The sequence below is a fragment of the Oryctolagus cuniculus genome, chromosome 17 (assembly GCF_051225735.1).
Source record: "Oryctolagus cuniculus isolate XC-2025 breed Fujian yellow rabbit chromosome 17, ASM5122573v1, whole genome shotgun sequence".
NCBI classification, from domain to species: Eukaryota; Metazoa; Chordata; class Mammalia; order Lagomorpha; family Leporidae; genus Oryctolagus; species Oryctolagus cuniculus.
This window is the reverse complement of record NC_142883.1, coordinates 21,139,648-21,166,077: the sequence shown is the minus strand read 5'-3', so window position 1 is coordinate 21,166,077 and position 26,430 is coordinate 21,139,648. Positions and strand designations below refer to the sequence as shown.

Sequence of the window (26,430 nt, the reverse complement as noted above, 5' to 3'; positions counted from 1 at the left end):
CCCTGCACCCATGTGGGAGACCCTGAGGAAACTCCTGGCTCCTGGCTTCGGATTGACGCAGCTCTGGCCGTTGCAGCAATTTGGGGAGTAAACCAGTGGATGAAAGACCTCTCTCTCTGTCTCCCCCTCTCTCTGTCTGTAACTCTATCTCTCAAATAAATAAGATCTTAAAAAAAAAAAAAAACAAAAAAAAAAACCAGCCAGCGCCGTGGCTCAATAGGCTAATCCTCCGCCTTGCGGCGCTGGCACACTGGGTTCTAGTCCCGGTCGGGGCACTTGATTCTGTCCAGGTTGCCCCTCTTCCAGGCCAGCTCTCTGCTGTGGCCAGGGAGTGCAGTGGAGGATGGCCCAAGTGCTTGGGCCCTGCACCCCATGGGAGACCAGGAAAAGCACCTGGCTCCTGGCTTCAGATTGGCGCAGTGCGCCAGCCACAGCGCGCCGGCTGCAGTGGCCATTGGAGGGTGAACCAATGGCAAAGGAAGACCTTTCTCTCTGTCTCTCTCTCTTTCACTGTCCACTCTGCCTGTCCAAAAAAAAAAATCTAGTTTCATTGGTTTTTATATTGTTTTTTTCTACTATTTTTATTTATTGCCACTTTAACCTTTATTATTTCCTTACTGGCATAAAATTAGGTTGTTTAAGATGTTCCTTTTTTTTTTTTTTTTTTTTTTTTTTTTTTTTTTTGACAGGCAGAGTGGACAATGAGAGAGAGAGACAGAGAGAAAGGTCTTCCTTTGCCGTTGGTTCACCCTCCAATGGCCGCCGCGGCCAGCGCGCTGCAACTGGCACACTGTGACCGGTGCACCGTGCTGATCCGATGGCAGGAGCCAGGTACTTCTCCTGGTCTCCCATGGGGTGCAGGGCCCAAGCACTTGGGCCATCCTCCACTGCACTCCCTGGCCACAGCAGAGAGCTAGCCTGGAAGAGGGACAACCGGGACAGAATCTGGCACCCCAACCGGGACTAGAACCGGGTGTGCTGGCGCCGCAAGGCGGAGGATTAGCCTAGTGAGCCACGACGCCGGCCAAGATGTTCCTTCTTTATTAAAGCAGCCATTTATCGCTGTAACTTTCCTCTTAGTACTGTTCTTGCTGCCTGTCACAAGTTTTGATATATTGTGTTTTCTTCATGCACCAATATATTTTTTAATTTCTATTTGGATTCCTTCTCTGACCCTTTGGTTATTCAAGAGTATGCTGTTTAATTTTTACCTATTTGTGCATGTTTGGGCTTTTCTTCTGCTGTTATTCATTTCTAGTTTCATTTCACAGCAGTAGCAAAAGATGTGATGTGGTTTCAATCTTCTCAAATGTGTGACCTAATATTGATGGAGCCTGGATACTGTTCGGTGTACCCTGGAAAAGAGTGTGAATTCTGCTCCTGCTGGTGGCATGCTCTGTGGATGGGTCTGCTCGTTCCATTTGTTCTGTGTGTTGTTCAAGCCCATTATTTCCTTACTGGTTTTTTTCTCTCTGAATGTTTCATCCTTTATGGAGGTGGCATATCAAAATCTCCTATTGTTATTGTGTTGTTATCTATTTCTCCATCTACTTCTATAAATTGTTGCTTTATATGTAGGTGCTCTGATGTTGGCTGCATATATATCCATGACTGCTTTATCTTCCTGGTGAACTTTTGTCTCTTTGTGACGGTTTTTGACTTAAAGTCTACATTGTTGAATGACCTAAGTGTAGCCATTCTACTCTCTCTTTTCATAATTTTTAATTGGCAGATAATAATGATGCCTATGTATTGGGTAGAGTGTGATTCCATCCCTTCACTGTGTATCTTCAGATCTGAATCCAGTCTCTTGTAGATGCCATGTAGACAGATCTTGTTTTCTTAACCCATTTGACTATTCCATGTCTCTTGATTTATTCATTTATATTTAGAGCAATTACTGATAGGGAAGGACTTAATATTGCAATTTTGTTCATGTTTTGTCTGTCTTGTAGTTCTTCTGTCCCTCCTTTCCATTCTTACTCTCTCATGTTTCATTTATTGTTTATGTTTATATGCTTTGATCCCTTTCTCTTTCTTTTGTCTCTCTTCTATAGCTATTTCCTTTTTGGTTACCATGGGACTTAAACAAAACAGCTTACAGCCACAGCAGTCTGTCTTAAGCTGACAACTTAAATTCAGCTTTACCCAAAAACCACACTTTTACTTCTTATACACACACTTTATATAACTGATATCACAACTGACATTTTTATCTTATAAATCTATTAACATAGCCCATCAGTATTGTTATTTTTAATATTTTTGTCTTAGCTTTCATGTTGGAATTGGAAGTGATCATCTACCATCATTACAATATTACATTATTCTGTATTTGTCGATATTTCTACCTTCACCAGCAAGTTTTATAGTTTCATATGCCTTTACAGCGCTACTTAGCATCCTTTCGTTCCGACTTGAAGAACTCCTCTTAGCATTTCTTCTGAGGCAGAGCTTGTGGTGATGAACTCTCTCAGCTTTTTGTCTGGGAAAGTCTTTATTTCCACCTTTACTTTTGAAGGACTGTTGTGCTGGGTATAGTATTCTTGGTTAGCAGAGTTTTTCCTTCAGCATTTTGAATGTATTATCCTACTCTGCTCTGGTCTGCAAGGTTTCTGCTTAGAAGTGTGCTGGTTGTCTTATGTATGTTCCTTTGCATGTGCTAAGTCATGTTTTCTGCTTTCAAAATTATTTGTCTTTGACTTTTTACAGTTTAATTGCAGTATTGATCAATGTAAACTTCTTTGGGGTTCAGTGGACATCCTGTCTGGATGTCTGATTCCTTCTTCAGATTTAGGGAGTTCTCACTACTATTTGAATGAACTTTCCACCCTTTTTTATTTTTTATTTTTTGACAAGCAGAGTTTGACAGTGAGAGAGACAGAGAGAAAGGTCTTCCTTCCATTGGTTCAACCCCCAAATGGCCGCTATGGCCGGCACGCTGCGCCAATCTGAAACCAGGAGCCAGGTGCTTCCTCCTGGTCTCCCATGGGGTACAGGGCCCAAGCACCTGGGCCATCCTCCACTGCCTTCCTGGGCCACAGCAGAGAGCTGAACTGGAAGAGGAGCAACCAGGACAGAATCTGGCGCCCCAACCGGGACTATAACCTGGGGTGCTGGTGCCGCAGGTGGAGGATTAGCCAAGTGAACTGCGGTGCCAACCAACTTTCCACCCTTTTTTCTCCCCTCTCCAATAATGTGTACATTGGTCCACCTGGTGGTGTCCCTTAGTCCCTTACACCTTCATCATTCTTTCTAATTCTTTTTTCCTTTTCCTCCCCTAACTGAATAATTTCCAGCAGCCTGTTTTTAACTTTGATGATCCTTTCTTCTGCACAATTTTATGTGTCACTGAATTTTTCAGTTCATTTATTATGTTCTCAGCAACATATCTTCTGTTTGATACTTTTTGGTATTTTCTGTCTCTTTGTTAAAATCATCATTTTGTTCATGAATTGTTCACCTGACCTCAAAGAGCATCTTCATGGTGGTTATTTGAATTCTGTTCCAGGTAAATCACATAGCTCACTCATTGGGGTAAGTTTCTGGAGATTTGTGCCATTTTAAGGGCATATTTTCCCTGTTTCTTCATTTTTCTTAAATATTTGAGCTGTTTTCTGTGCATTAGATAAAAAACAACCTTACCCACACATTATGGGCTGAAGTCATACAGGAGAAGACCCTCACCATTCAGCCCAGCCAGATGTTCTGGAGACCTCTCAAAGCCTTGTCCTAATCCAAAGCACCATCTTTGTTCTTGGCAGCCTCCAGATATACAGAGATAATCAGTGTAACACAGATGAGATAGGGAACCATCCTCAGGCAGCCCCAGGAAAGTCAGAACGCTGGACATGTGACCCAACTCTTTCTCCAGGGAGAAACTAAGATCTCTGGTTTTTGCCAGCTCACTCTGCACTGGGCCAGGAGGAAGGTGTTGTGACAAATGTGAGTAAACTACCCAAATCACCATTTTTGTTCCCAATGGCTCCTAGCTGTCTGAAGTATGTTGAGGGAGAGGATATCAAGCCTAGTGGTTATGACCCTGCATCCACATTAGAGTATCTTGGTTCCATTTCTGACTTTAGCTCCTGATTCTAGATTCCTGCCCATGCAGACCTGAGTTGAATTTCTGGCTTCTGACTCCAGCCCTGACCCAGTCCCAGACATTGTAGGCATCTGGGAAGTGAACCAGTGGATGGGAGCTCTCTCTGCCTTCTTCTCCCTCCTCCTCCAACCCTCTCCTCCACCTTTCAAATTATATGTCTAAAGAATAAAGTATGCTGGTTCCATCAGCACTGCAAGCAAGGAAGACAGAAGTTAGTGCATTGGCAGCTTGGTTATTAAACCCTGAACTATTTATTGCATTTCTCACAAAGGGAGTTGATCTGTGTATTTTTTTGGATTACCATGTGCATAGCAGTAAGGGGGGTCCAGGACTTTCTAGTCCATCATCTCACTGATACCATTACCACCCCTCAAAAAACCACACATTTGCAGTTCAATGACTTGGATCCATGTCCTTTTCTATGATATGAGCTCAGAAAACTAGTTCCTTTTAAGTGCTGCTTTCGTTATCTCTTAAACTGAGGTGACCATAATGCTGCCTGCCTTGAGGTTTTTCGTGAAAGTTGACTGAGATATTGTGTGAGAACATGGTCAGGCAAGGGGGTGATGAGGGTGATTTCTATGAATTTCATCCTTCTCGTCATTTGCCCAGAGGGTCAGATGAAGGATTTTGTGAAACTCTACTGAGTATGTGCCTGGACCCATTGCCCACATGGCCCCAGTGGTAGTGAAACCTAGGTGCTGGGACTCCATTACTGTCACCCTGTGTCAGAGATGAAGAATCTGAGATGCTGGGTGGAAATATAACTCATCCAAAATGACACGAGTGAGTAGACTCAGGTCTGTCTGGCTCTTCACACCGTGTGAGTTACAGACACTGACCCAGGCTGGGGTGCAAGAACTGGGAGAAGACACAAAGAGAGGTCCAGGGTTCCAATGCTGCTCTGAGCACACAGATCTGGGGACACATCTAGGGGCAGGTCCTGCAGCGTAGTGGGCTAAGCCTCCACCTGCGGTGCCAGCATCCCATAAGAACGTCAGTTCATGTCCCAGCTGCTCCTCCTCCAATCCAGCTCTCTGCTTATGGCCTGGGAAAATCAGTGGAAGATGATCCAAGTGCTTGGTCCCCTGCACCCACGTGAGAGACCTGGAAGAAGCTCCTGGCTCCTGGCTTTGGATCGGCCCAGCTCTGGCCATTGTGGCCATTTGGGGAGTGAACCAGCGGATAGAAGATCTCTATGTGTCTCTCCCTCTCTTTGTAACTCTGCCTTTCAAATAAAGAAATATTTTTTTAACAAAAGACAAACCTAGGCTTCCTGAACATTGCTTTACTTTAAACTGAGATTAAAAAGTGGCCAGTCCCACAGGCTTATACTCCTAGGAGTACTGGGACAGGCCGTCAGTGAAGAAAATGCGGGGCACCCCTGGACCACATTGATCTTCTTCTGCAGGTGCTAATGGAAGCCTCAGCCTTCACGAACTCAAATGATGGCAGATACAGGCATGAAGAAAAGCAGCTTATCTCTATCTCATAGCAAACATAACATGTTCAGGGAAACAGAAAGGAAAAGAATTGGCAAAAACACTCAGCAGGTGAACCTGGGAGGTTGTATGTCTGAAAGCAATAAATGTAGCTGGCTAAGAGTGAGTCCAGGGAAGCCCAGGAGCCAATAAAACAGGTCACACCATGAAGCCATCCAACTGGGCACCCATCAGAAGATGAGCCACAGCCAAGGAGTGCCAAGCAATACTGGGCAAAGCCTATACCCCTGATGCTGAGCAAGGTGTAGAAAAGAAAGAAATGGTGGTGTGAAAGCTGATAAGACAATACAGATATTCCACTGCTGGGCATGAAATCCAAAAGAAGAAGAAAAATATATCATGCTTTCCTACCCTTAAGAAGCTTAGCTATGTGTTGGGTTGGTGATAACCAAAATTATCCACAATCCTAATAAAAACATCCTGTTTTACCAGTGTCTCCATAAACTCAATTCCCCACATTCCTCCTGGCATGTGTACAAAGCAGGTAGAGAAGATTGGTGACCTCTCACTTCACATTTGGGGACACTAAAGTTCATAGGAGCCACACGTCCTGGCCAAGAACAGTCGCGAAGAGGATCCATCCGTGCTAGAACCCAGGTTCTAGTAAATGGGTCTCAACCTGACTCATTGCAAACTTGTGACTTGTAGAGCTTCTACAACTTCCCTGGGAGTGGCCAGGCTGAACCCAAGACCAATTACTGCAGACGCTCTGAGAGCAGACCGGAGCCAGGCGGGTTCCAAAGCAAGGCCACTGTCCTGCTGTGTGTTTGATGACCCTGGCGGATCACCTGGGAAAAATAAAGAGCCGCATGGAAGTGTTTAAAGAAATATAGAACCCATTTATTTACAAAATTAAGGTACAGCTACATAGATGAAGATTTTTGGTTTTGGAAAATGGCAGGATTTACAGATCTAGAACTTCCGTCCCTGGCCAGAACTACCCGTCCCTCCAGAGTGCTGTCTCATTTCTTGATCAAACCATCTTTTCCTCATTGAATGATCTTGCACCCTTGACAAAAGTCATTCAATAATAAATGTGAGGGTTGATGTCTGGGCTCTTAATGCTAGTCCTTTGACCTATAAATCTTAATGCTGATGTCACACTTTTAATTACCGTAGATTTGTGCTCAGCTTTGAAATCAGGAAGTGAGTTCTCCAATGTCGTTCTCTTCAAAAATTGTGGTGTTTTTTTTTTTAATCTTATTTATTTATTTATTTATTCAAAAGGCAGAGTTACAGAGAGGCAGAGGCAGAGGCATAGAGGGAGAGAGAGAGACAGGTCTTCCATCTGCTGGTTCACTCCCCAGATGGCTGCAATGGCTGGAGCTGAGCTGATCCGAAGCCAGGAGCCAGGAGCTTCTTACAGGTCTCCCACATGGGTGCAGGGGCCCAAGGACTTAGGCCATCTTCTACTGCTTTCCCAGGCCACAGCAGAGAGTTGGATTGGAAGTGCAGCAGCTGGGACTAGAACTGGCACCCATGTGGGATGCCAGCACTGCAGGCAATGGCTTTACCTGCTTACGCCCCAGCACCAGCCCCATTTGTTGTTGTTTTTTGGGGGTTCCTTGAGAGCCGATATAAATTTTCATATTTTTTTAAAAATCTGCCCCAAATGTAGCTGGGATTTTGGTAGGGATTGTATTGAATATATAGATTTCTTTGGCAATTATTGCTATCTTAAAATGGGAATATTTTCTAGTCCATGAACATGATATAACTTTATATCTTCAATTTTTTCAGCAATGTTTTGCAGTTTTATTGCACAAGTCCTACTCTTCTCAGTTATGTTTGTTCCTAAGTATTTTATTATTTTTGCTGCAATTTCAAATGCATTATTTCTTTATTTCCTTTTCAGATGGTTCATTACTAGTATATTGAAATACAACTTGATATCCTAACTTTAACACAACCCAAAACTTTGATTTTTAGACTGATTTTTGACTTTTGACTTAGAAAACTTTAGGGTAATAAATTTTTCAGTTTTCAGTCACTAACTTTGTCATAATTCATGAGAGCAGCAATAGGAAACTACATAGCTTTCATTTATTGAAAATGTATGGATTCGTTATCTTAATTAATCTTCGTGACAATTCTGGAAACTAAGCCTATTTTTCAGATTAATAAATGGAGCTTTGGAAACCTGCTCAAAATCACAGCTTATTACTAGACACTAAGGGTTTTGAACCAGGTTTTATCTATAGTTACGCATGAGATATAATTATAAAGTAAGAAGAATGATTTTAAAAACTCAGGAGCTAGTGTTGTGTTGAGTTGTGTTGGGTCACCTCTTGGGACGACTGCATTCCATATCAGAGTGTTGGCTCAATCCCAGCTGCTCTACTTCTGATTCAGCTTCCTGCTAAGGCACTTGGAAAGCAGCAGAAGATGGCCCGAGTCATTGAGTCCCTGGACCCACGTGGGAGACTTGGATGAAGCTCCTGGCTCCTGGCTTTCAGCCTGGCCCAGTCCTGGCCATTGCAGCCATTTGGGGAATGAACCAGCGAATGGAAAACCTCTTCTCTCTCTCTCCCTCTCTCTCCCCCTGCCTTTGCCTCTCCCTCTCTGTAACTCTGACTTTCAAATAAATATATAATAAATCTTTTTTTAGAAAAATGCCATCCGTGACACCCACATCCCATTTCAGAGTGCCTGGTCCACATCCCGGTGACTCCACTTCTGATCCATCTTCTTGCTAACACACACCCTGGGAGGCAGCACATGAAGGCTCAGTCCTTGGGTCCTCTTCCAGCCCCATGGGAGACCTGGATGGAGTTCCAGGCTTCTGGCTTTGGCCTGACCCAGCCCTGGCTGTTGCAGGGGAGTAATCCAGAAGATGGAAGATCTGTCTGTCTGTCTGCCTCTCTGTCTCCCCCTCTCTGTGTATCTCTCTTTCAAAGAAAATTAAGATAATTTAAGAAGATAAAAATAAGACTCCTCCTGCAGAGGAAAGATGAGTTTCCTGGCATCTGTCTTCAACCCTTAGCTCATGCCTCCCAGGTTCCACTTTGGAGATGTGCAGGCCAAGAGAAATATTCAGGAATGGTCTGGAGGAGATGCAGACCACAGCGCTGCTGCTGCCTCGCCCTCCTCCCTGCCGGCGGCCTGCCTGCCTCACCCATGGGTCCAGGGCACTGGGCCAGCCGCATGCCCCCGGGCATGGAATGGCTCTGGCGGCTGAGAGTCAGGACATTATATGGTGTGGCTTTCAAGTGGCTTTTTATGGACTACTCAGTGATGAGCGCGCTGAAACAAATGAATACCAATGAGCAAGGCTGCTGCTTTGCCAGAGAAGTTGCATTTATTAGGATACAAGGGAGGGCCGCTGGCCCTTAAGAGAGCTCTCCAGGAGAGGGTGGCGGGACGGTCAGAGGAGGTCCGAGCGGCTTGGGGCTGCGGGGAGCTTCTCGCCTGCCTCGCTGGGATGGCGCCAGTCATGCAGGTCGTGTTTTCAGGCCCTTCTTGTGGCATGACCCAGGGCCAGGCCACAGCTCTGAGCCCCAGGCCCTGCATCCTAGCTGCTGCCACATGCCCTGGCTTCTACCGCACGAAGGAGTTGCAGGGCCCACAGCGAGGCCGTGGGGTACAGGGTGTGCAGGAGGTCGGGGGAGCACAGGGGACACAGGGGTTGGAGACGCAGGGCCCAATGGGCTTGCTGCACGCGTTGGTCGTGGCACAGGGGTTACAGGGCAGCCTGGAGGAAAAGAAGGAGGTGCAAGGATGAGTTGGGGAAGCGTTAGAATAAAATATCAGAGTGACCCCAAAAGTGCCATGCCCGTCAGGACCTGGCCTGGCCTTCCACAGAGAGCGGCCACAGGCTCTCCTACTTGGAAAAAAAAATGCTAATGGTATTTATGCCATAGGGTCCCAAAGCACCATAGCCACTCACAAACTCTAACATCTCCCACTTCCGTCCTTCCCTAGCTGGGACCCAGGGGCCAGTCACTGGCCTTCTCCAAGACCCGGGGTCTTCCTCTATAGACTGCAGAGAGAAAACCAAATCCAGCCTGCCTGGCAGTAACTGCAACCCCAGAGAAGGGAGCACACAGAAATGGACCCTTGCACAACACGGCACTGTAAGAATGAGAGACGTCATCGCTCGTGTGTCATATCAAGATGCAAACCGGGGTGCACTATCATCTCAGTAGAATGCAGTTGGCTATGCAGTGTCAGCTTCTCTATCCAGCAACTCTCTACCCAAACCATTCCAGGCTTTGAATGCTGACCATAGCATGCTTGCCGGGACCTGTTTGCACCCGCCTGGGGTGAAGGCGTGATTCCCCTCCCAAGGTGTGCAATCCCTGCGCAGATCCAACCGAGCAGCACCCTCGCAACGGCAGCTGCACCGGGCACCTCCAGCTGTGAACTCACTTGCAGTCCTCGCTCTCCAGCAGGCCCCGGTACGTGTTGATCTCACACTCCAGCCGGGCCCGCACGTCCAGCAGCACCTGGTACTCCTGGTTCTGCCGCTCCAGGTCCGCCCGGATCTCACCCAGCTGCGACTCCACGTTGCTGATCATGCACTGCACCTGGGACAGCTGGGAGCTGTAGCGCGCCTCGCTCTCCGTCAGCGTGTTTTCCAGGGAGTTCCTCTGTGGGGGACAGAACACAAAGGCGACGGTCACACGGCTGCTGCTCTCCAGGGTTTCTTTGGGGGCTTCTCCCTCCACAGCCAAGGAGGCCGCGTGGCCCCAGGGGTACCCTAGCGGCTCTGCCTCCCCGGCTTCGCGGTGCCCCCAGCAGGTGCGAGCGGTACCCACCAGGTTGTGCTGGGCCTGCAGCTCGATCTCCAGGGCGTTGACCGTGCGGCGCAGCTCGATGATCTCGGCCTGGTAGGACTGCAGCTGCTCCGAGCTGGACACCACCTGCTTGTTCAGCTCCTCGGTCTGCAACGCCCAAGGGGAGAAGATGGGGTCAGACCCTGCCTCAAGGGCCCTGCAGGACGTGGGGCTCGGGGTGGGTCCCGGGTGCGTACCTGCGTGGTGAACCATTCCTCCACTTCCCTGCGGTTGGTCTCCACCAGGGCCTCGTACTGACACCTGGTCTCGTTGAGCACGCGGTTGAGGTCCACGGTGGGGGCGGCGTCCACCTCCACGTTGAGGCGGTCTCCAATCTGGCAGCGCAGGGTGTTGACTTCCTGTGGGTGGGGGAAAATCAAGAGTTACGCAACCTCAGCAAAGAATGGGCTCTCAGAAATAGCATTGCCTGTGGAAGCCCCGTGGGTGTGTTTCACCAGGAAAGGAACGGCAAGGGGAGCTGTCTGTGACAGCCCTAGGCAAATTGTCTGCAGTCGTATCACACAGCTGCCTCCTCACCATGGCCATGCTATGGTGCCGGCTTCAAAAAGGCATCCCAGGTTCTGCTGGATGCCAAGGACGGGCGCACTGACTAGTCCGCAACTTCCCAGGCCTGCAGATTGGCTGTGAGAACCTCAGGGTGCAGAACCCCGGCTGCACCATGTGAGGCTGTGTATCAACCACTGGGAGCGAGCGAGAAGTCAGGGCGTGTCCCGACCCCTCCCCACAGGGAGAGGAGAAGCTCGTCTTTCTTCTCCAAGACTGAAGCAGTGGAGACCCACGTGTGGGGTCTGATTTGGGGACACTGGGGAGACAAAACTGACTCTGCCCAGCAGTGCTGGGACCCCGGCTCCAACACAGAGCAAACACGGGCGAAGCTGCTCTGGAATCCCCAACGGTGCACTAGTTTTGAGTGTGCGAGGGAACATGGCCAGGTTTTGCCTCTCTCCAGGTCTTTCGTCTCCACGTTTGGGTGTGTTGAAAGAAAATGTATGAAGACAGGCTCAGCCTGATACTCATAGTCGTGATTCTGCCTCTCCAAACCGCAGAAGCCCCGCCTCAGCCCGACAGCCCATCATGTTTCTCCACCTCCTCGTCCCAGCCTCACCTCCTCATGGTTCCTCTTGAGGCAGAGCAGCTCCTCCTTCAGGGACTCCACCTGCGCCTCCAGGTCCGACTTGCACAGGGTCAGCTCGTCCAGGATCCTGCGCAGGCCGTTGATGTCGGCCTCCACCAGCTGCCGCAGGGACAGCTCTGTCTCGTACCTGCACAAGGACAGGGTCAGAGCAGCAACTGGCATGTCTTTAAGAAACACAGGAAGATCTCTGATGACCCTGTGGGCTTGTCCCCCACCCCACCACACACACACACACAAACACACACACATACATCGTGCAGGGAGTAGACCCAGGAGACGGAGCTCTGGAGGCCGAGTCATGGCCCAATACTGATCCCCAGCTGAACAGGCTGGTTTGAGCCCTCATCTGGTTTTGTGATTCTTTCCTTGGTTCCCCCAGTCCTCTACAGCATCATTCACTACCGCTGGATCGCTCTGGTGTTTAGGAAAGCTGTAGAAATCTCTTTCCTTTAACTAGAGGAGAAACAAAAGCAACGGGTGCTCGTGTGGATCCTAAACAACTCACTTGGTCCGGAAGTCGTCGGCAGCCAGCTTGGCGTTGTCAATTTGCACCACCAGCCTGGCGTTCTCAGACTTGGTGCACAGGATCTGGGGAGGGAGAGGTTGCTTAGTGAGCATGGAAACTAAGTATGAAGCCATCCAATTCTCTCTCATAGGCAAAAGATGCAGCAGGGATCCTGATGGCGCAGAAGCAAAACACCCAGAGTGAGAATCAGAGCGAACTCCCCCTGGCCCGGAGACGGCAGCCCGCGGCTCACCTTCTGCTGGAGCTCCTCGATGGTGCGGAAGTAGGACTGGTAGCTGGGGCACAGCAGGGGCTCCTGCGGCTGGCAGCGCTCCTGGATGAGGCTCTCCAGCTCCGCGTTCTCGCGCTCCAGCTGCCGCACCTTCTCCAGGTAGCTGGCCAGGCGGTCGTTCAGGAACTGCATGGTCTCCTTCTCGCTGCCGTTGAAGGAGCCCTCGCAGAACCAATTGCAGTTGCCCACGTTGGCGGGGATGTTGCAGGCCCCGGGCAGGGTGCAGCCGTGGCAGCTGGGGGGCACGCAGGGCCGGGAGGAGCAGCTGGTGCGGCAGCTCAGGCTGGGCAGGCAGCAGTTGTACGGCATGGCGCTGGGAGGGAGCGAGGTGCCCGGCTGAAGAGCGAGTCCAAGTTCTCCAAGCCACGGAGCTGTGGGTCTCCTTCCTCGGGGCTGCATTTATACCCCCGCCGTGGAGGCGTGGACGTGGTAGGCGATGTCTTTCTTCTTTTTATTTCTTCACTGGTTTTCAAACGCCCTTCGCCCCAGTCTGTTATTTGCTTTCCTCGCCAGAGTCCCTTCTCCCATAAAATTCTTTACTGAGCTTCTTGCTAAGTCAGGGCTCCAGCTCGGGCTGTGTACCCATGAATTCACGCTCTGTGGTAGACCTTCAAAGAGGCCATTAACTGGGAGTTGGTCCATGCAGTGGCATTCTTCTGTGTCACGTGATGCTGCAAGTGCAAAAGTATCTCAGGTCCTGCCCCCCCCGCCCCAACATTTCCAGGGGGAGACACAGATTGCTTTTGAGGAAGAAGTCGCCTCAAATGGCAGCAGCAGACTCTCCTGCCCTTTGCTTTAAGAGAAGAGTCTTTAAATGATGTAGCACCCCCGTCCCTGGAAGTCTTGAGCTGGATGATGAAGGTTGACTTGGGCCATGGTTGCAAAGGTTGGACACCTGTTAGTGCTTTAAGGGAGTACACAATGCCCTCTGCATCATGTCTGAGAGCTGTAAGGGGAGGGTTTTAGGGGTGGGGGCTTCAATAATTAGTTTGACAAAGGGAAATTTTCTGGAAAAAAATTTTAAATGAGGGCTTAAAAATGCAAGCTGGGAGACCCACATGCATGCACTTAAACTGCCCAGGAAAAGTGTCTGGAGGCAGAAGTGAGTGAGACTGGAATGAGGAAGTGCCGTCCAACTTTTCCACAGAGAATGGGTACATTGGGAAAATTGGGGGGAAGTCCAATGGGGCCAATCACCTGAAGTTGATCCCAAAACTTTATACCAATGACCTTATAGTCCATAATATTTCCGTGTTGGCTTGAACATAAAAAAAAATCATTCTTAAATTTCCCCTTAAACTTTCAAACCTTTTCCCCAATTCTGTAAGTGAATTGAATAGAGCACCAGGATGCTCCATGTTCTGTCTTGGGCTCCCCAGCCCTACTGGCTTACATACAACCTGCTTTAAAAACCAAAGGGGCCTGCGCCATGGCTCACTAGGCTAATCCTCCACCTGCGGCGCCAGCACACCGGGTTCTAGTCCCGGTCGGGGCGCCGGATTCTGTCCTGGTTGCCCCTCTTCCAGGCCAGCTCTTTGCTGTGGCCCAGGAGTGCAGTGGAGGATGGCCCAGGTGCTTGGGCCCTGCACCCCATGGGAGACCAGGAGAAGCACCTGGCTCCTGCCTTTGGATCAGCGCAGTGCGCCAGCCGCGGCGGCCACTGGGGGGTGAACCAACGGCAAAGGAAGACCTTTCTCTTTGTCTCTCTCTCTCTCTCTCTCACTGTCCACTCTGCACTCTGCCTGTCAAAAAAAAAAAAAAAAGGTATCAGGGCAAGCACCTGGTGTAGGGGTCGACCCCTCTTGGACCACCCACACCTCATATTGGAGTGCCTGGGTCGAGTGCTCCTGAATCCAGCTTGGCGCTAATGCACACTCTGGGAGGCAGCAGGTGATGCCTCAAGTAGTTGGATCCCTGCCACCCACATGGGAGACCTGGCCTGGATTCCCAGCTCCTGGCTTCAGCCTGGCTCAGCCTCTGTTGTTGGAGGCTTTTGGAAAACAAACCAACAAATGAGAGACATCTCTCTCTCTCTCTCTCTTTCTCTCTCTCTCTCATGTGTGTGTGTGTGTCTGCCTTTAAAATAAATACGTGCGTTTTTAAAAGCACCAAAGATATGAAGGTGCAAGAGGAGGACTCTGTGGTTTTGTACTTGAATCTAAGGACCTGGGCACCAGGGAAGGAAAAGCAAGGGGTTGTGTGAAGCAGTGCGGAGCCATTTGGGGCTGCCTAGGCAGGTGAAGGAAGGCACCGGGAGGCCTGGAGAAGGGGCGGCCACAGTTCTGAACACACAGAAGTTGCTTCGGACTGGTGTGTGGCTCAGCAGGCTAAGCCACCTGCACCTCGAGCATCTCAGACAGGAGCCCTGGTACAAGACCCTGCGGCTCTGTTTCCGACCCAGCTTCCTGCCAGTGCACCTGGGAAGGCAGTGGAAAATGACACAAGTATTTGGACCTCTACCACCCAAGTGGGAGACCACATGGAGTTCCTGGTTTCTGGCTTTGGCTTGGCCCAGACCTGGCTGTTGCATCCATTTGGGGAATGAACCAGTGGATGGATGAAAGATCTCACTCACTCGCCCGCTCGCTCTCTGTCTATCTTCCTCTGCCTTTCAAATAACTAAATAAACAAATCATCTTTAAAATGTCCAATTAAAGGCACCTCCAGATACCACCTGCCTTGCGGGAGGCGGCACCCCAACCTCCCCCGCGGCTTTGGCTGCCAGCCAGGGCTACAGCTCTGTGGACAATTATTGGAGTCCTTCCCCCCATGGAGCTGTCACGAGTCTTCATGGCATGCTTTGCTTGGGTCTCAGATAAAAGGCCCCTCAGCTATACTCCCCAAGACCATTATCATGGCTTATTATAATGCCATTCAGATGAAAAGCTCCCAGTACTACAAAGAGATCCCAGAGTGGCAATAAAATCCAATTTTCTTTGTTTTCTTCCAAGACAATCAAAGGAGGAGGAAGCACAGAGGCTGGCAGGCAGGGACTGGGGTGAGTGGAAAGGCCCGTGAGCACTGGTGCGCACTCACTTGTAGGAATGCCAGCAGCACTCTCCACGCTCTTCGGTCCACTCCACTGGTCGGCAGGTGCAGGAGCATGCGTGCTTCCGGCAAAGGAGACTGTTCAGGTTGTGAGTATGAGAAGATTCAGGAATTGGGTCAACAAAAAAGCAAAAATAGAATATTTCTGTACAAAGCAGGGGATCAGAGAAATGGAGCAAGCTGCAGACAAGGGGGGCTGTGCTTGATAAGAGAGAGAAGCAAATGAAGAAGCAAGAGGGAAACCTGGGCTGAATCATCAGAACTGTCCAGGGCCATGCAAATCAGACACAGCTAACCCTATTCAAATGGGCTAACCTGGAAAAGGAAAGCTGAGAAGCAGCCAAGACAAACGAAGCTGATGGACGGAAGAGTGGCCCCGCAGCCCTGTGTCCTGTGACACACCAGTGGAGATGACTCAGACACAGGACCGCAGCTTCCGGAGCCTCTGAAGGGAGCGACGTTGCTCCCAGGTGTCCAGAGCCGGAGATGTGATGGTGGCTGAGAAATGCATCCCCGTCTGCACCCGGGGGAGGAGCGATTCTAACCGACAAGGATCGTACAAACGAAGGAAGAAAAAGGGACCAGGGACGAGCAGACCTGCTGTGGCTTGAGGCCATGGCCAGGCGGCAGCCACACTGGAGACGCAGGAGAGGACGGATGCTAGAGAAGGCTGCTGTCCCCTGCTGGCTGCCCTGCACAAGGCGAAATGGCACGAGGATCTGGAGAGGAGACTGCAGGCAGGCTGCCCGGTGAGTAAGCACAGCGCGGCCATCCTTTGTAATCTAGCCTTTCTCTTGCAGTATTTTTAAGATACCAGTAAGTTTGGGCAGATTTGCTTCTTGAATTAGCGCGGACACGGAACCCCAGGCTCACAACAGCCCCCTGATCTCATGTAGGTTGGGGGTAGATTTTGTGTACTCTCTTGATTTCCTAGTTGATATACTTGCAAAATTTAACTATTCAAGGAGAAGTCGAGTTGTCAACGGACCATCAAACCCACATTTTTTATTGAGTTTAATTTAATCCAAAGCTCTTTTATTAAGTGACTTCTCCATGCTGGGCACGGGATTAACCTGAAATAGGAGAATCATAGTTCTGGTAAAGGATTTTCTTTCTATGAATAGCATCAGTGCCAAAAAATATATGAGAAACAGCCCAAAGGTTAGGAGATGAGATATTGAGAAGCTGTGAGGTGGGCATTTGGAAATAGGTTTTCAGTTAACGTAAACAGAAGACCGCACATGAGATGCATGGGACAGCAGGCCCTTGTTGAACACCTGCTGTGTGTTTGGCACAGTTCCAGGGACAGGGGACATGGTGGAGGCAGGGGAAGATGTGACCCCATCTTCCAGGAGCTCCATCCCTGCTGAGCAGGCAGGTCTACAACGAACACCGTGTAATTGGGCCCTTCACCCCCCAAGTCCCTTCCTCCCACACCTGCTCCTGCCCCAGTCTCCAGCCGGGCTGTTTCAATCCAGTTCATGATTCTCAGCCATGAGGTGAGGGGACAAAGTCACTTCAGTACCCGGAAGGAGGCGGACGTGTATCCCCCTCCCTAGGCGACTGCTAAGTAGGAGTCCAAGGATCTCATCAGAGTCCTCATCTCTTGGAGCATCTTTTCTGCAGCCGTGCCTGGTGATTAGGCGTTTGGATATTTGGTTCTTGTTGCTTTGCAGACCACAGGAAGGGTGATGGTGATGGGCGTCCTATGGCAGCCCATAGGGAAGCTTTGGCAGGTGCAAAAACAGAGACTTCGGCAGGTGCTAAAAGATCACTCTGAGGATGTGGCATGGGCAGAGAAAGAAAAGGCAATGGTAAAGCAAGCACATTTGAGAGGACGGGAAAAAGAAAGGAGACTGGGAGGGGCAGCAGGTGGGCCTGCGGGTGAGCAGACACAACTCTGCCCCCTGGAGACCAGAGGGATCTCCTAGGAGGCCGATGTGCAGGACCCGGGTCGTCTGTAGAGGACGCCAGAGAACCAACCGGGGAAGGAAGGCAAGGGAGACTCGGGCGCAAACACCAGCACCAAGAGGGAGGCCGGGAAACAGCCAGAAGCTGGCAACTCTGTCTAAGCATGGAGTTTAGGCAGGGATGACGTTGCGGGCTGGGAGAGAGCGCCAGGAAGATTATCCTTAGGGACATTCCAGACCCCAGAACGGCTCTCCCTGCAAAACCCACTCCAGCGTTTGAGAGCACTCCAGTGTGGAGCTGTGTACAGATGTCCCTCCAGGCGCGGCGGACCAGCGCTGAGACGATGAGCCCGAGTGCCTGGCGCTGCCCCTGGCACCTGCTGGGAGGCTGTGGAGGGGTCCTTTCCCCTGCCTGTGCCCGAACGTCCGCTGCACAGTGGAGACCCTGACGCCGGCTCTGCCTCTCTCCAGGCTGCTTGTGGGCTCCAATTAGTACGTTATAAATGTGCTTTGTAGAGAAGAAAGCAATGAACATCTTATCTGTAAGGGATTCAGGCCATTTCTCTCCTATTTCTCAGTAGGCAAAGGGGTTTTAGTAATGACAAGCAGTTTTTAAAAAAAATATTTACTTATTTATTTGAAAGGCAGAGTTACAGAGAGTCAGAGGCAGAAAGAGAGAGAGATCATCTGTCTGCTGGTTCACCCCTCTCCCCCACAAATGGCTGCAACAGCCGGAGCTGGGCTGATCTGAAGCAAGAAGCCAGGAGCTTCTTCTGGGTCTCCTACACGGATGCCATGGTCCAAGCACTTGGGCCGTCTCCCACTGCTTTCCCAGGCCACAGCGGGGAGCTGGAATGGAAGTGGAACAGCCGGGATTCAAACCGGCACCCACTTGGCATGCCGGTACTGCAGGCGGCAGCTTTACCCGCTACACCACAGCGCCGGACCCGGCAGGCAGTTTTAATGACGTGGTAGTTCCAGGTCATTGAATCCGCCAGGGCCCTCAAGCTTCAGGTCACACTGAGCTATTCTAGAACCGCCATTCCTTGCACCACTCTCGGTGGTGCACATTCTCAGAGATGGCTCCCCTAGCCAGCAATCTCATCTCCTTCCAGGGAAAGCCTCAGAACAGCGCACTGTCTGGGCTCTGTCACCCAGCTGTCACAGTCTGAGACTCGGCCTCCACAAAGCACAGCTGGAGGACGCCTGCTGCCTGGATCCGCGTCCTGGCTCCGCCAGCTCACAGCTCGCAGCTGTGTGACCTGGTGCACGTTAGTTGACCTCCCTGAACCCTGGGTCCTCGTCTGAGAAATGGGGAAGCAATAGCGTTGACTTCAAGGGATTGTCATAGACCAAATGAGTTTATGTTTAGCCGCATGTCTCTAATTTAGCTAAGCGTTTGGCTCACAGAGCTCAACGCATTTGCTCCGATGACAATGCTGACATCCATGATGGTGTGTGACGGTGATGATGATTCTCGTGGTGGTGATGGCAATAATGGGCTATTTGGTTTCCAGGGAAGCTTCTCTTCACACACACACGCACACGCACATGCACACGCACACACAACCACATGTCTCATCAAAGGTAATCTTTTCATTATAAATGTGTTAGGGCCTTGGAAGTGAACTTGAGAAACACAGGCCCCACTGACTCATTTTATGTCACGAGAAGAACCCCTCAACCACTGAGTGATTCACCTCCTCTCTCTTCCTTAGATGGGAAAACAATGCTTGACTCCTCTGTTGTGGCGCAAGAATATGTGGGTTTGTTTTATTACATGGCTTTGAACTTGTTGGATGAAAGGAGCTATTTAAGTACAAAGGAGGAGGCGAGGGAGGTTGGGTCAGGTGCTAAATTTACCGAGACTGCTCTTTCTTATTGGGACCCTACTCTTGGGTGAGTGCCACAAGGGTGTGTCACCTGTGCCTGACCTCTGCACCCCTTGGGGGGAAAGAGCAGAGGCACAGCCCAGAGGAGGCGAGGGTGTGGCAGCCCCCCATCTCCCCCACCTCCCAGCCTCCTGTGATGGACGTCTTCGTGACCGCCAAGCCAGTCTGTTCTATCCACAAGGACAGTGGCCAAGGGTGGGTCCTGAACTTGCAGCCAGTCTGTTCTATCTACAAGGACAGTGGCCAAGGGTGGGTCCTGAACTTGCAGCCAGTTGGAGGCACAGCACAACCAGATTCTCGGGCAAGCCTTGGGGTTTGAGGCTGCAGTCTTGCCTGCCCCGCGGGCCTGAGCCAGGGTGGGCTGGATTACCTGTGCATCAGCCACCCTCGAAGATTCCCCAGCAAGCTACTGCCACTCAGAGAGTGCACAGAACAGAGAGGGACAAGACAGCCCAGCTCCTAGAGCGGGTTGGTAGCTCCATCAGTTGTGGCTTCACTGCAGGGACCCGGAAAGCAGAGGCCACCACCGGGTGTGCAGGCCAGCAGCAGACCCTCAGCCACTGCCCCATCCAGCCCCACCGCACACCTGAGTGCCCTTGACATGGCTGTGGAGCCTCTGCTTGCACACCTCCCGTGATGGGGAACTCACTACTGCCTATCCTTGGCCAGCTGTCACACAGAGTTCTGGAGATGCGCTGGTTCTTGGCCACAGTTGTCTAAATGGGGAACTTCCGGTTCATGTGTCCATCGCCTGCAAATTCCAAGCCAGGCAGCTACCAGGAGAACCGATCCATGGAGCTGGTTGGGAAACCTGGGTGGGTCAGCTTGTCTGCACCTTTCTAGACGAATCATGTGACAGGTGCAACGATGACCATCGTCTAATGTTGACAGTGTTTCCCAGTAGGCAGGAGAAAGGCACCGTCTGGGTGGCTAGAGCTGCACACAGGCCTCAGAAGGGGTGTGTGATCGCAAACGCTCGATGTGAGTGGGGTGCCCAGGGGGTGGGGGCCGCGGACCACTGATCTGAGCCTTTGCTTTGCCCGAGGATCAGGTGACTTTAGCCACAAGAAAGGCGAACTTGACTTCGCGTCTGCGTTTTAAAAGCTGTGTCTGTGACTCTGGCTCCAAACAGGTGTGGTCAGGTCAGGGCCCATTTCTAAAAATTTTTTTATTTGAGAAGCCAGACACAGACAGAGAGACAGAGGTCTCCCATGCGCTGGTTCACACTCCCCATGCCCACAACGGCCAGGGCTGATCCAGGCACTTAATCCAGGTCCCCCACGTGGGAGGCAGGGACCCGAGCAGCTGAGCTATCACTGCTGCCCCTTGGGGTCCATGTTAACAGGAACCTGGGGTCAGGAGCCAGAGGCCAACACGGAGCCCAGACACTGATACGAGACAGGAGCGTCCTAAGTGGCATCTTGGCTGCCAGGCCAGTTGCCATTCCCTGTTGTCCCATTATAAGTCCCGTCCTCGCTGGCTTTGCCTTCTCCCAAAGCCAGTCTGGTGAGCAAGCCACAGCGGCCACTTCCATGGGGGCAGCCGGCTCCAGGAGCACCCGGCAAGGTTCTCAGCCTGCAATGGAGACAAGGAGACCAGAAGGACGAGGACCCGTCGTGTTGCAAGTGTGAAATTTATTAGCAAAATGAAAATAAAGCCAACAGGAAATCTGGCAGCAGCAGAAGAGAAACAGGACACCCCGAGGAGAGGAAGCACACATCCCGGCCAGGGGCTGCACGGCTGGACTCACAAAACTGTCCCCCAAGGAGCCGCCTCGCCTCGGTCTCCCGCCGGGCTGGCCCGGGAAGGCAGGCCTGGAGAGCCGAGTCACAGCATCTGAGGACGGACCCATTTCCCACAGGCTGAGGCCCGTGTCAGCGTCGAGTGGACAAGCAGGACCCACAGGGGGCCCGGGGAGGCCCAGCAGGGCAGGGGGCGCAGGGGGCCGGGGCTGGCCCCCTGGTGCTGGAGGCTGGCGTGGCACACGGGTGGCAGGGCAGCCTGTGGACACAGAAGGAGTGGTTGAAGACACTGGTGTGAGACAGGAACAACACAAGTCTGTACACACTTTAGTGTATGAGGGCAAACTCCAGCACTAGACTCTAGAGGGCGCTGTAAGCCCCCAAATGGGCAGGAAGATGCCTGGATTGGAGACTAAGGCCAGCACACAGAGGCCCTAAGTGCAAAGGCTAGAGCTACCTCCTGTGCAGAGGGGGCGTAATGGAGAGACGGGAAGAGCCGGAGGCAGCAAAGAATCCTGATGTCAGCCACTCTCTCAATTAAAGAGCCCCTAACCCTGTTGCTTATGGCCTAAGAGGGGGAACTGGTTGATCTGCATTAGCCTTTTCGCGGGGCTACCAAGGAACTGGAACAGAAGAACAGGTGCTCATGCCCTCAGCACAGCACTGAGGACGGAGAATCCCTGTCCCTGGGATGCTGCTTCCAGAGCGAACCCAGCCCAGCCTGCACGCCCTGAGCTCGCCAGAGTCAGACCTGGAGGAGTGCAACCTGCCAAGCAGCCCAGGAGGCGTGAGCTGCACACCTTCATCCACCCAGATGTCCAGGTGGATGTGTGCTCACCAGGCCTCCTGGGGTACAAGTTGCTCCCCAAAGATGAGGCCCGGGGCTACTGGTAGGTCATTTCCTACAACAGATCCCTGCTTCGTCCATGCTGGTGACCCGCTGATGCGCGCAACCTTGGGGGACCTACTTGCAGTCCTCACTCTCCAGCAGGCTCCGGTACGTGCTGATCTCCGACTCCAGCCGGGCCTTGACGTCCAGCAGCACCTGGTACTCCTGGTTCTGCCGCTCCAGGTCCGCCCGGATCTCGGAGAGCTGCTCCTCCACGTTGCTGATGAGGATCTGCATCTGGGCCAGCTCGGTGCCGAAGCGGGCCTCGGCCTCGCACAGGGAGTTCTGCAGGCAGTCCTTCTGCAGCACCAAAGAAAGGCGGGCTCAGGCGGAAAAATCAAGACTCCTCACCCCCAACTGTCTCAGGGAGACCTGCGCCCCCAGAGCCCGCCGGGCCCAGGGACGAACCCAGCTGCCTTCAGCATCTTCAGCTGCAAGAACTCACACAGTTAGTGCCCTGACGGTGCACGCAGGCCCTCCCCACCTGGGGTCCTGCTCACCCCCTAGCACCCACACCCATGAGAAGGTTCCGCAGAGGAGACGAAGTCGTGCTATGAGCTGAGGCCCTGCTCGGTGTATGAATGAGACCAGAACTGAGCCCAGGGCAGTGGAGCCCCGGGAACCTTACGCACGCAGGCACGCAGGCACACACGCACAGGAACCCACCATTGTGTGCTGGGCCTGAAGCTCCACCTCCAGGGCGTTCACCGTGCGTTGCAGCTCCAGGATCTCCGACTGGCAGCACTGCAGCTCCTCGGAGCAGGACATGGCCTGCAGGCTGATGCCTTCAGACTGAAACACAGCAGGAGAGCCGAGGTCAGCCCGCTGTCCACAGCAGAGCCCAGGGCCCTCCCTGCCCAGTGCCCCAGCAGAGCCCAGGCCCTCCCAGCCCAGTGCCCCAGCAGAGCCAGGGCCCTCTCTGCCCAGTGCCCCAGCAGAGCCCCGGCCCTCCCAGCCCAGTGCCCCAGCAGAACCCCGGCCCTCCCAGCCCTGCAGCCATGCCCCCACCTGCGCCTGGAACCACTGCTCCACGTCCTTGCGGTTGGTCTCCACCATGGCCTCGTACTGGCACCGCATCTCCTCCAGCACCCTGCCCAGGTCGATGGTGGGCTCAGTGTCCAGCTCAATGCGCAGCTTGTCCCCCAGCTGACACCTCAGGGTGTGGGCTTCCTGGGGGCAAAGGAAAAAGGCGGCCACTCATGAGGCCCCCGCTGCTCCCCTGGGCCCCCACTTCTTGTCCTCTGAAGAGGCAGCAGGGCCAGCGCCAGCCTAGAAGTTTCCAGGGGCTGTGGAAGAGGCACAGCCTCTCGCCATGAGCCAGAGCTCGCCTACATAGCTTGTGAGGCTTAGCTACAAGGCGAAGCCCGCAGAGCTGCCAATATTCAAGCAGGAGAACGCCTCGTTTCTTCCCCATAGTGAGCCTGAGTTCACCCCCCACCACGTCAGCACGGCACACAAGGGGCCACGCACCTGCACAAGGGGCCGTGCACCTGCACAAGGGGCCGTGCACCTGCACAAGGTGCCGTACACCTGCACAAGGGGCCACGCACCTGCACAAGGGGCCACGCACCTGCTCGTGGTTCTTCTTGAGACAGAGCAGCTCCTCCTGCAGGGACTCCAGCTGGGCCTCCAGGTCACTCTTGGCAAGGGTGAGGTTGTCCAACGCCTTTCGCAGGCCGCAGATGTCGGCCTCCACCAGCTGCTGCAGCGAGTGCTCCGTCTCGTACCTTCCACGGGGCAGGTACGGGGGTCGGAGTCAGTGAGCAAGAAGGGGCGCAGCGATGTGGCCTACAGCTGAGATCCCAGCGACCCTCCCCTTGCAGTCTAACTGTGGGCTAGCTTTTCCTGTGTGCCCCCAACTCACTTGGTCCTGAAGTCGTCGGCAGCCAGCTTGGCATTGTCCACTTGCACCACCAGCCTGTTGTTCTCAGATTTGATGCACAGGATCTGGGGGAGGAAGGAGGCCGGTGAGGGATTCCCTGCCGCTCTGCGCGGACACCACGAACTCCCACACACGGAAGCCATGCTTTTGTGCTCCAGGGGTGAGGATGTGCAGGAGGTGTCTTGGGAACAGGAAGGCGTGGAGTCACAGAAGCAGGAGACGGAAGCAGCGGCCAAGTGCACAGACAGCAAAGGCTCGGGTTTGCCAAATACGATGCTGAGCCTGATACAAACAAGAGTTGGAATCTGGGCCACAGAGCAAGGGACTGGCCACGAAAGCTTTGGATAAACTGGGCTCTGTTGCAAGTAAGAAGTCCCTCCCTCTGGTTGTGCAACTTCGCAAAGCTCTTCTCAGAATCTAACCAGGTGTCTACGGCTCCTGTGTTGATGCTCTTCATCTTCCTGTCTCCCAACTAAGATGCAGGCTCTTAAGAAGCACTCGGTGGATAATCAAAGATGGGAGCTATGCCCATGAGGCCAACTACTGAGCATACAGGCACTGCTCGTCAAGCGCGTTAAAAAGACTCCTCTCACTGTCTGGCTACACCACAGGTTAGTTGCTCTCCTAACAGTAGCACTGGTTTCGTAACAACAGTTTAGGAATTGTAAGGACAGAGACTAATCCTGGACTCAGAATCCTGGGAAGACAAATCCTACCTCCCAGGGCGCGTGAGAGGTGCAGGAGTTAATTCACTGCTTGGGGTGCCTGCGTCCTGTATCAGAGTGCCTGGGTTCAAAATGCACGCGCTGGGAGCCAGCAGATGATGGATGAAGTACTTGAGGGCCTGCAGCCCGTGCAGAAGGCAGGATGGAGTTCCAGACTCCTGGCTTCGGCCTGGCCCAACCCCGGCTGCTGTAGGTATTTGAGGAGTGAACCAGCAGGTGGACTCACGCTCTATCTCCCTCCCTCTCAAAGAAAAAAGAAGTAAATAATAAATCAGTCTCCCATCCCATCCTTTACACACTCCCATTCACCGTCACTCCAAACACTCTCTTCCCATAATTCAAGATACATCGCAAGTGGTTCTGATCCCACTGCTGGCCCAGGCCCTGCGCATCGAGAGCAAAGGTCAGTCACCTTTTTCTACCAAAAGCTAAACAGTCAATCACGCACCTCTGCAGACCAGGCAGTCTGTCGCAGCACCCCAGCTCTGCCCTGCAGCCCAAAAGCTGCCACAGACACGGGTGAGCCGAGCCAGGGCCCCCGCCCGACTCTACAAAAGCAGCCAGGAGGCAGGAATTGGCCCCCCGGGGCGAGGAGCCGCAGGCTGACCCCTGATCTGTGCGCCACAGCCCTCACCTTCTGCTGGAGCTCCTCGATGGTGCGGAAGTAGGACTGGTAGTCCGGGCACACGCTGGTCTCGTGGCACTTGCTCGTCTCCCGGATGGTGGTCTCCAGCTCCGCGTTCTCGCGCTCCAGCTGCCGCACCTTCTCCAGGTAGTTGGCCAGGCGGTCGTTCAGGAACTGCATGGTCTCCTTCTCGTGCCCGTTCAGGGTCACCTCCCCGTAGGCCCCGCAGATGCCCACGTTGCCGGGAATGTGGCAGGTCCCGGGCAAGGGACAGGCCGTCCGGCAGCTTTGGGGCAGACAGAGGCTGGGTCTGCCCAGCGGGGTGTTGCCCACGCGGACCCGGTTGGCATGCGCCACAGTGGCCAAGAGAGGTGGGGCAGCCGCCTCGGCTTCTGCAACCTGCCTGCCCCGGAGGGAGCTGCAAGGCGTAGAATTCATGGCGCGAGAAGCCAGGACTGCGACTTCGCTCGCGGTTGGATCCACTTAAAGCCAAAACCGCCCCTCGCTGGCAGACTTTATATAGGTCCTTCATGGGTGTTGGTGTAAGAAAATGGGCATTTTCCTCATTAATATTGATGTCGATTGTTGTACAATCACTCTATTAGTCAGGGATTTTTGTCTCCTATAAAGAGTTAATGAGCTCATGAAAAAGGCCTTAACCCACAGAGGATGCTCCCGGGGGCCTCGGACATGGAGGAAACCAGGTCTCCACACTGCCCGCTCTCTGTGGCTGCAAATCCTCTCCCTCTGCCGGCTCACATCTGTGAAATAGACCCTGCGCGGGGCCTGCCTCGGTGGACAAGGAGGGCTTAGATCTTTCAGACGAGGGGGGAAGCAAAGCCAATGACCTTGGTATTAAAGAGAAAGTGCTTTTCTAAAAATGAGCTCATTGAGGGGCCAGAGAAAGACTTCATGGAATGAGGGATATCTAAGATATTTAAGATTAACCTCCGGGTGCTGTTTTCCCGGAGGGCTGGGGGAGAGAACAGCTCTCACAGAGGACAAAATGGACAGCATATGCCCTGCTGGGAAGCGGCGAGCGGTCCGGCCATGCTGGTGCTCACGGCCTGGACAGCTGCATCTCGCCCAGGTGTGGGGAGCCTCGGACATCAGCACCATCCCGGGGTCTCCAGGTGAGACAGGAATCCGCCCCCTGGCAAGAGGCTTTCCTAGAAGGTGAGGGAAGACCAGTTAAGATCCAGGCTCCTCTGGAAGGAAAGTGATGGACGTTTCTGTCACAAACATTAGGAAGAGAGACAAAGTTAGAACAATGGAAAGCAGCCCTGGGGTGAGCAGTGTGATTTTCTGCTCACTCTTTGTTGAATTCTGCACTCAGTGCAGGGTTCCTCTTATGAGTATAAAATAAACTGAAAGTGGATCAT

At 52.5% G+C, this 26,430-nt stretch overlaps 2 protein-coding genes across 2 annotated transcripts; both read right to left on the bottom strand.

The window, feature by feature from the left end:
• Window positions 1-8,881: 8,881 nt before the first annotated feature.
• Window positions 8,882-12,710, bottom strand: LOC100343164 (keratin, type I cuticular Ha1). The gene is made up of 7 exons (XM_002719376.6): window positions 12,297-12,710; window positions 12,044-12,126; window positions 11,509-11,665; window positions 10,580-10,741; window positions 10,365-10,490; window positions 9,976-10,196; window positions 8,882-9,298 (listed from the first exon to the last, which is right to left on the bottom strand). Exons 1-7 carry the CDS (start codon window positions 12,642-12,644, stop codon window positions 9,145-9,147), a joined length of 1,251 nt encoding a protein of 416 aa, XP_002719422.1. The 5' UTR covers window positions 12,645-12,710; the 3' UTR covers window positions 8,882-9,144.
• Window positions 12,711-20,787: 8,077 nt separating this feature from the next.
• On the bottom strand, window positions 20,788-25,514 carry LOC149121130 (keratin, type I cuticular Ha7-like). Its single transcript, XM_070060703.2, has 7 exons — window positions 25,058-25,514; window positions 23,681-23,763; window positions 23,387-23,543; window positions 22,825-22,986; window positions 22,483-22,608; window positions 21,896-22,116; window positions 20,788-21,186 (listed from the first exon to the last, which is right to left on the bottom strand). Exons 1-7 carry the CDS (start codon window positions 25,484-25,486, stop codon window positions 21,060-21,062), a joined length of 1,305 nt encoding a protein of 434 aa, XP_069916804.1. The 5' UTR covers window positions 25,487-25,514; the 3' UTR covers window positions 20,788-21,059.
• Between the last annotated feature and the right edge of the window lie 916 nt (window positions 25,515-26,430).

What these genes read in the sequence shown, in the direction of transcription:
- LOC100343164 (XM_002719376.6), bottom strand. Translation starts at nt 12,644, where the DNA reads ATGCCGTACAACTGCTGCCTGCCCAGCCTGAGCTGCCGCACCAGCTGC. An exon ending in GCCGACGACTTCCGGACCAA is followed by an intron (nt 11,666 to 12,043) that starts GTGAGTTGTTTA and finishes GTCCTTGTGCAG; the next exon opens with GTACGAGACAGAGCTGTCCC. An exon ending in TGCAGGCCCAGCACAACCTG is followed by an intron (nt 10,197 to 10,364) that starts GTGGGTACCGCT and finishes TGTCCCCCACAG; the next exon opens with AGGAACTCCCTGGAAAACAC.
- LOC149121130 (XM_070060703.2), bottom strand. Translation starts at nt 25,486, where the DNA reads ATGAATTCTACGCCTTGCAGCTCCCTCCGGGGCAGGCAGGTTGCAGAA. An exon ending in TCAAGAAGAACCACGAGCAG is followed by an intron (nt 22,987 to 23,386) that starts GTGCGTGGCCCC and finishes CTTTGCCCCCAG; the next exon opens with GAAGCCCACACCCTGAGGTG. An exon ending in AGCAGTGGTTCCAGGCGCAG is followed by an intron (nt 22,609 to 22,824) that starts GTGGGGGCATGG and finishes GCTGTGTTTCAG; the next exon opens with TCTGAAGGCATCAGCCTGCA.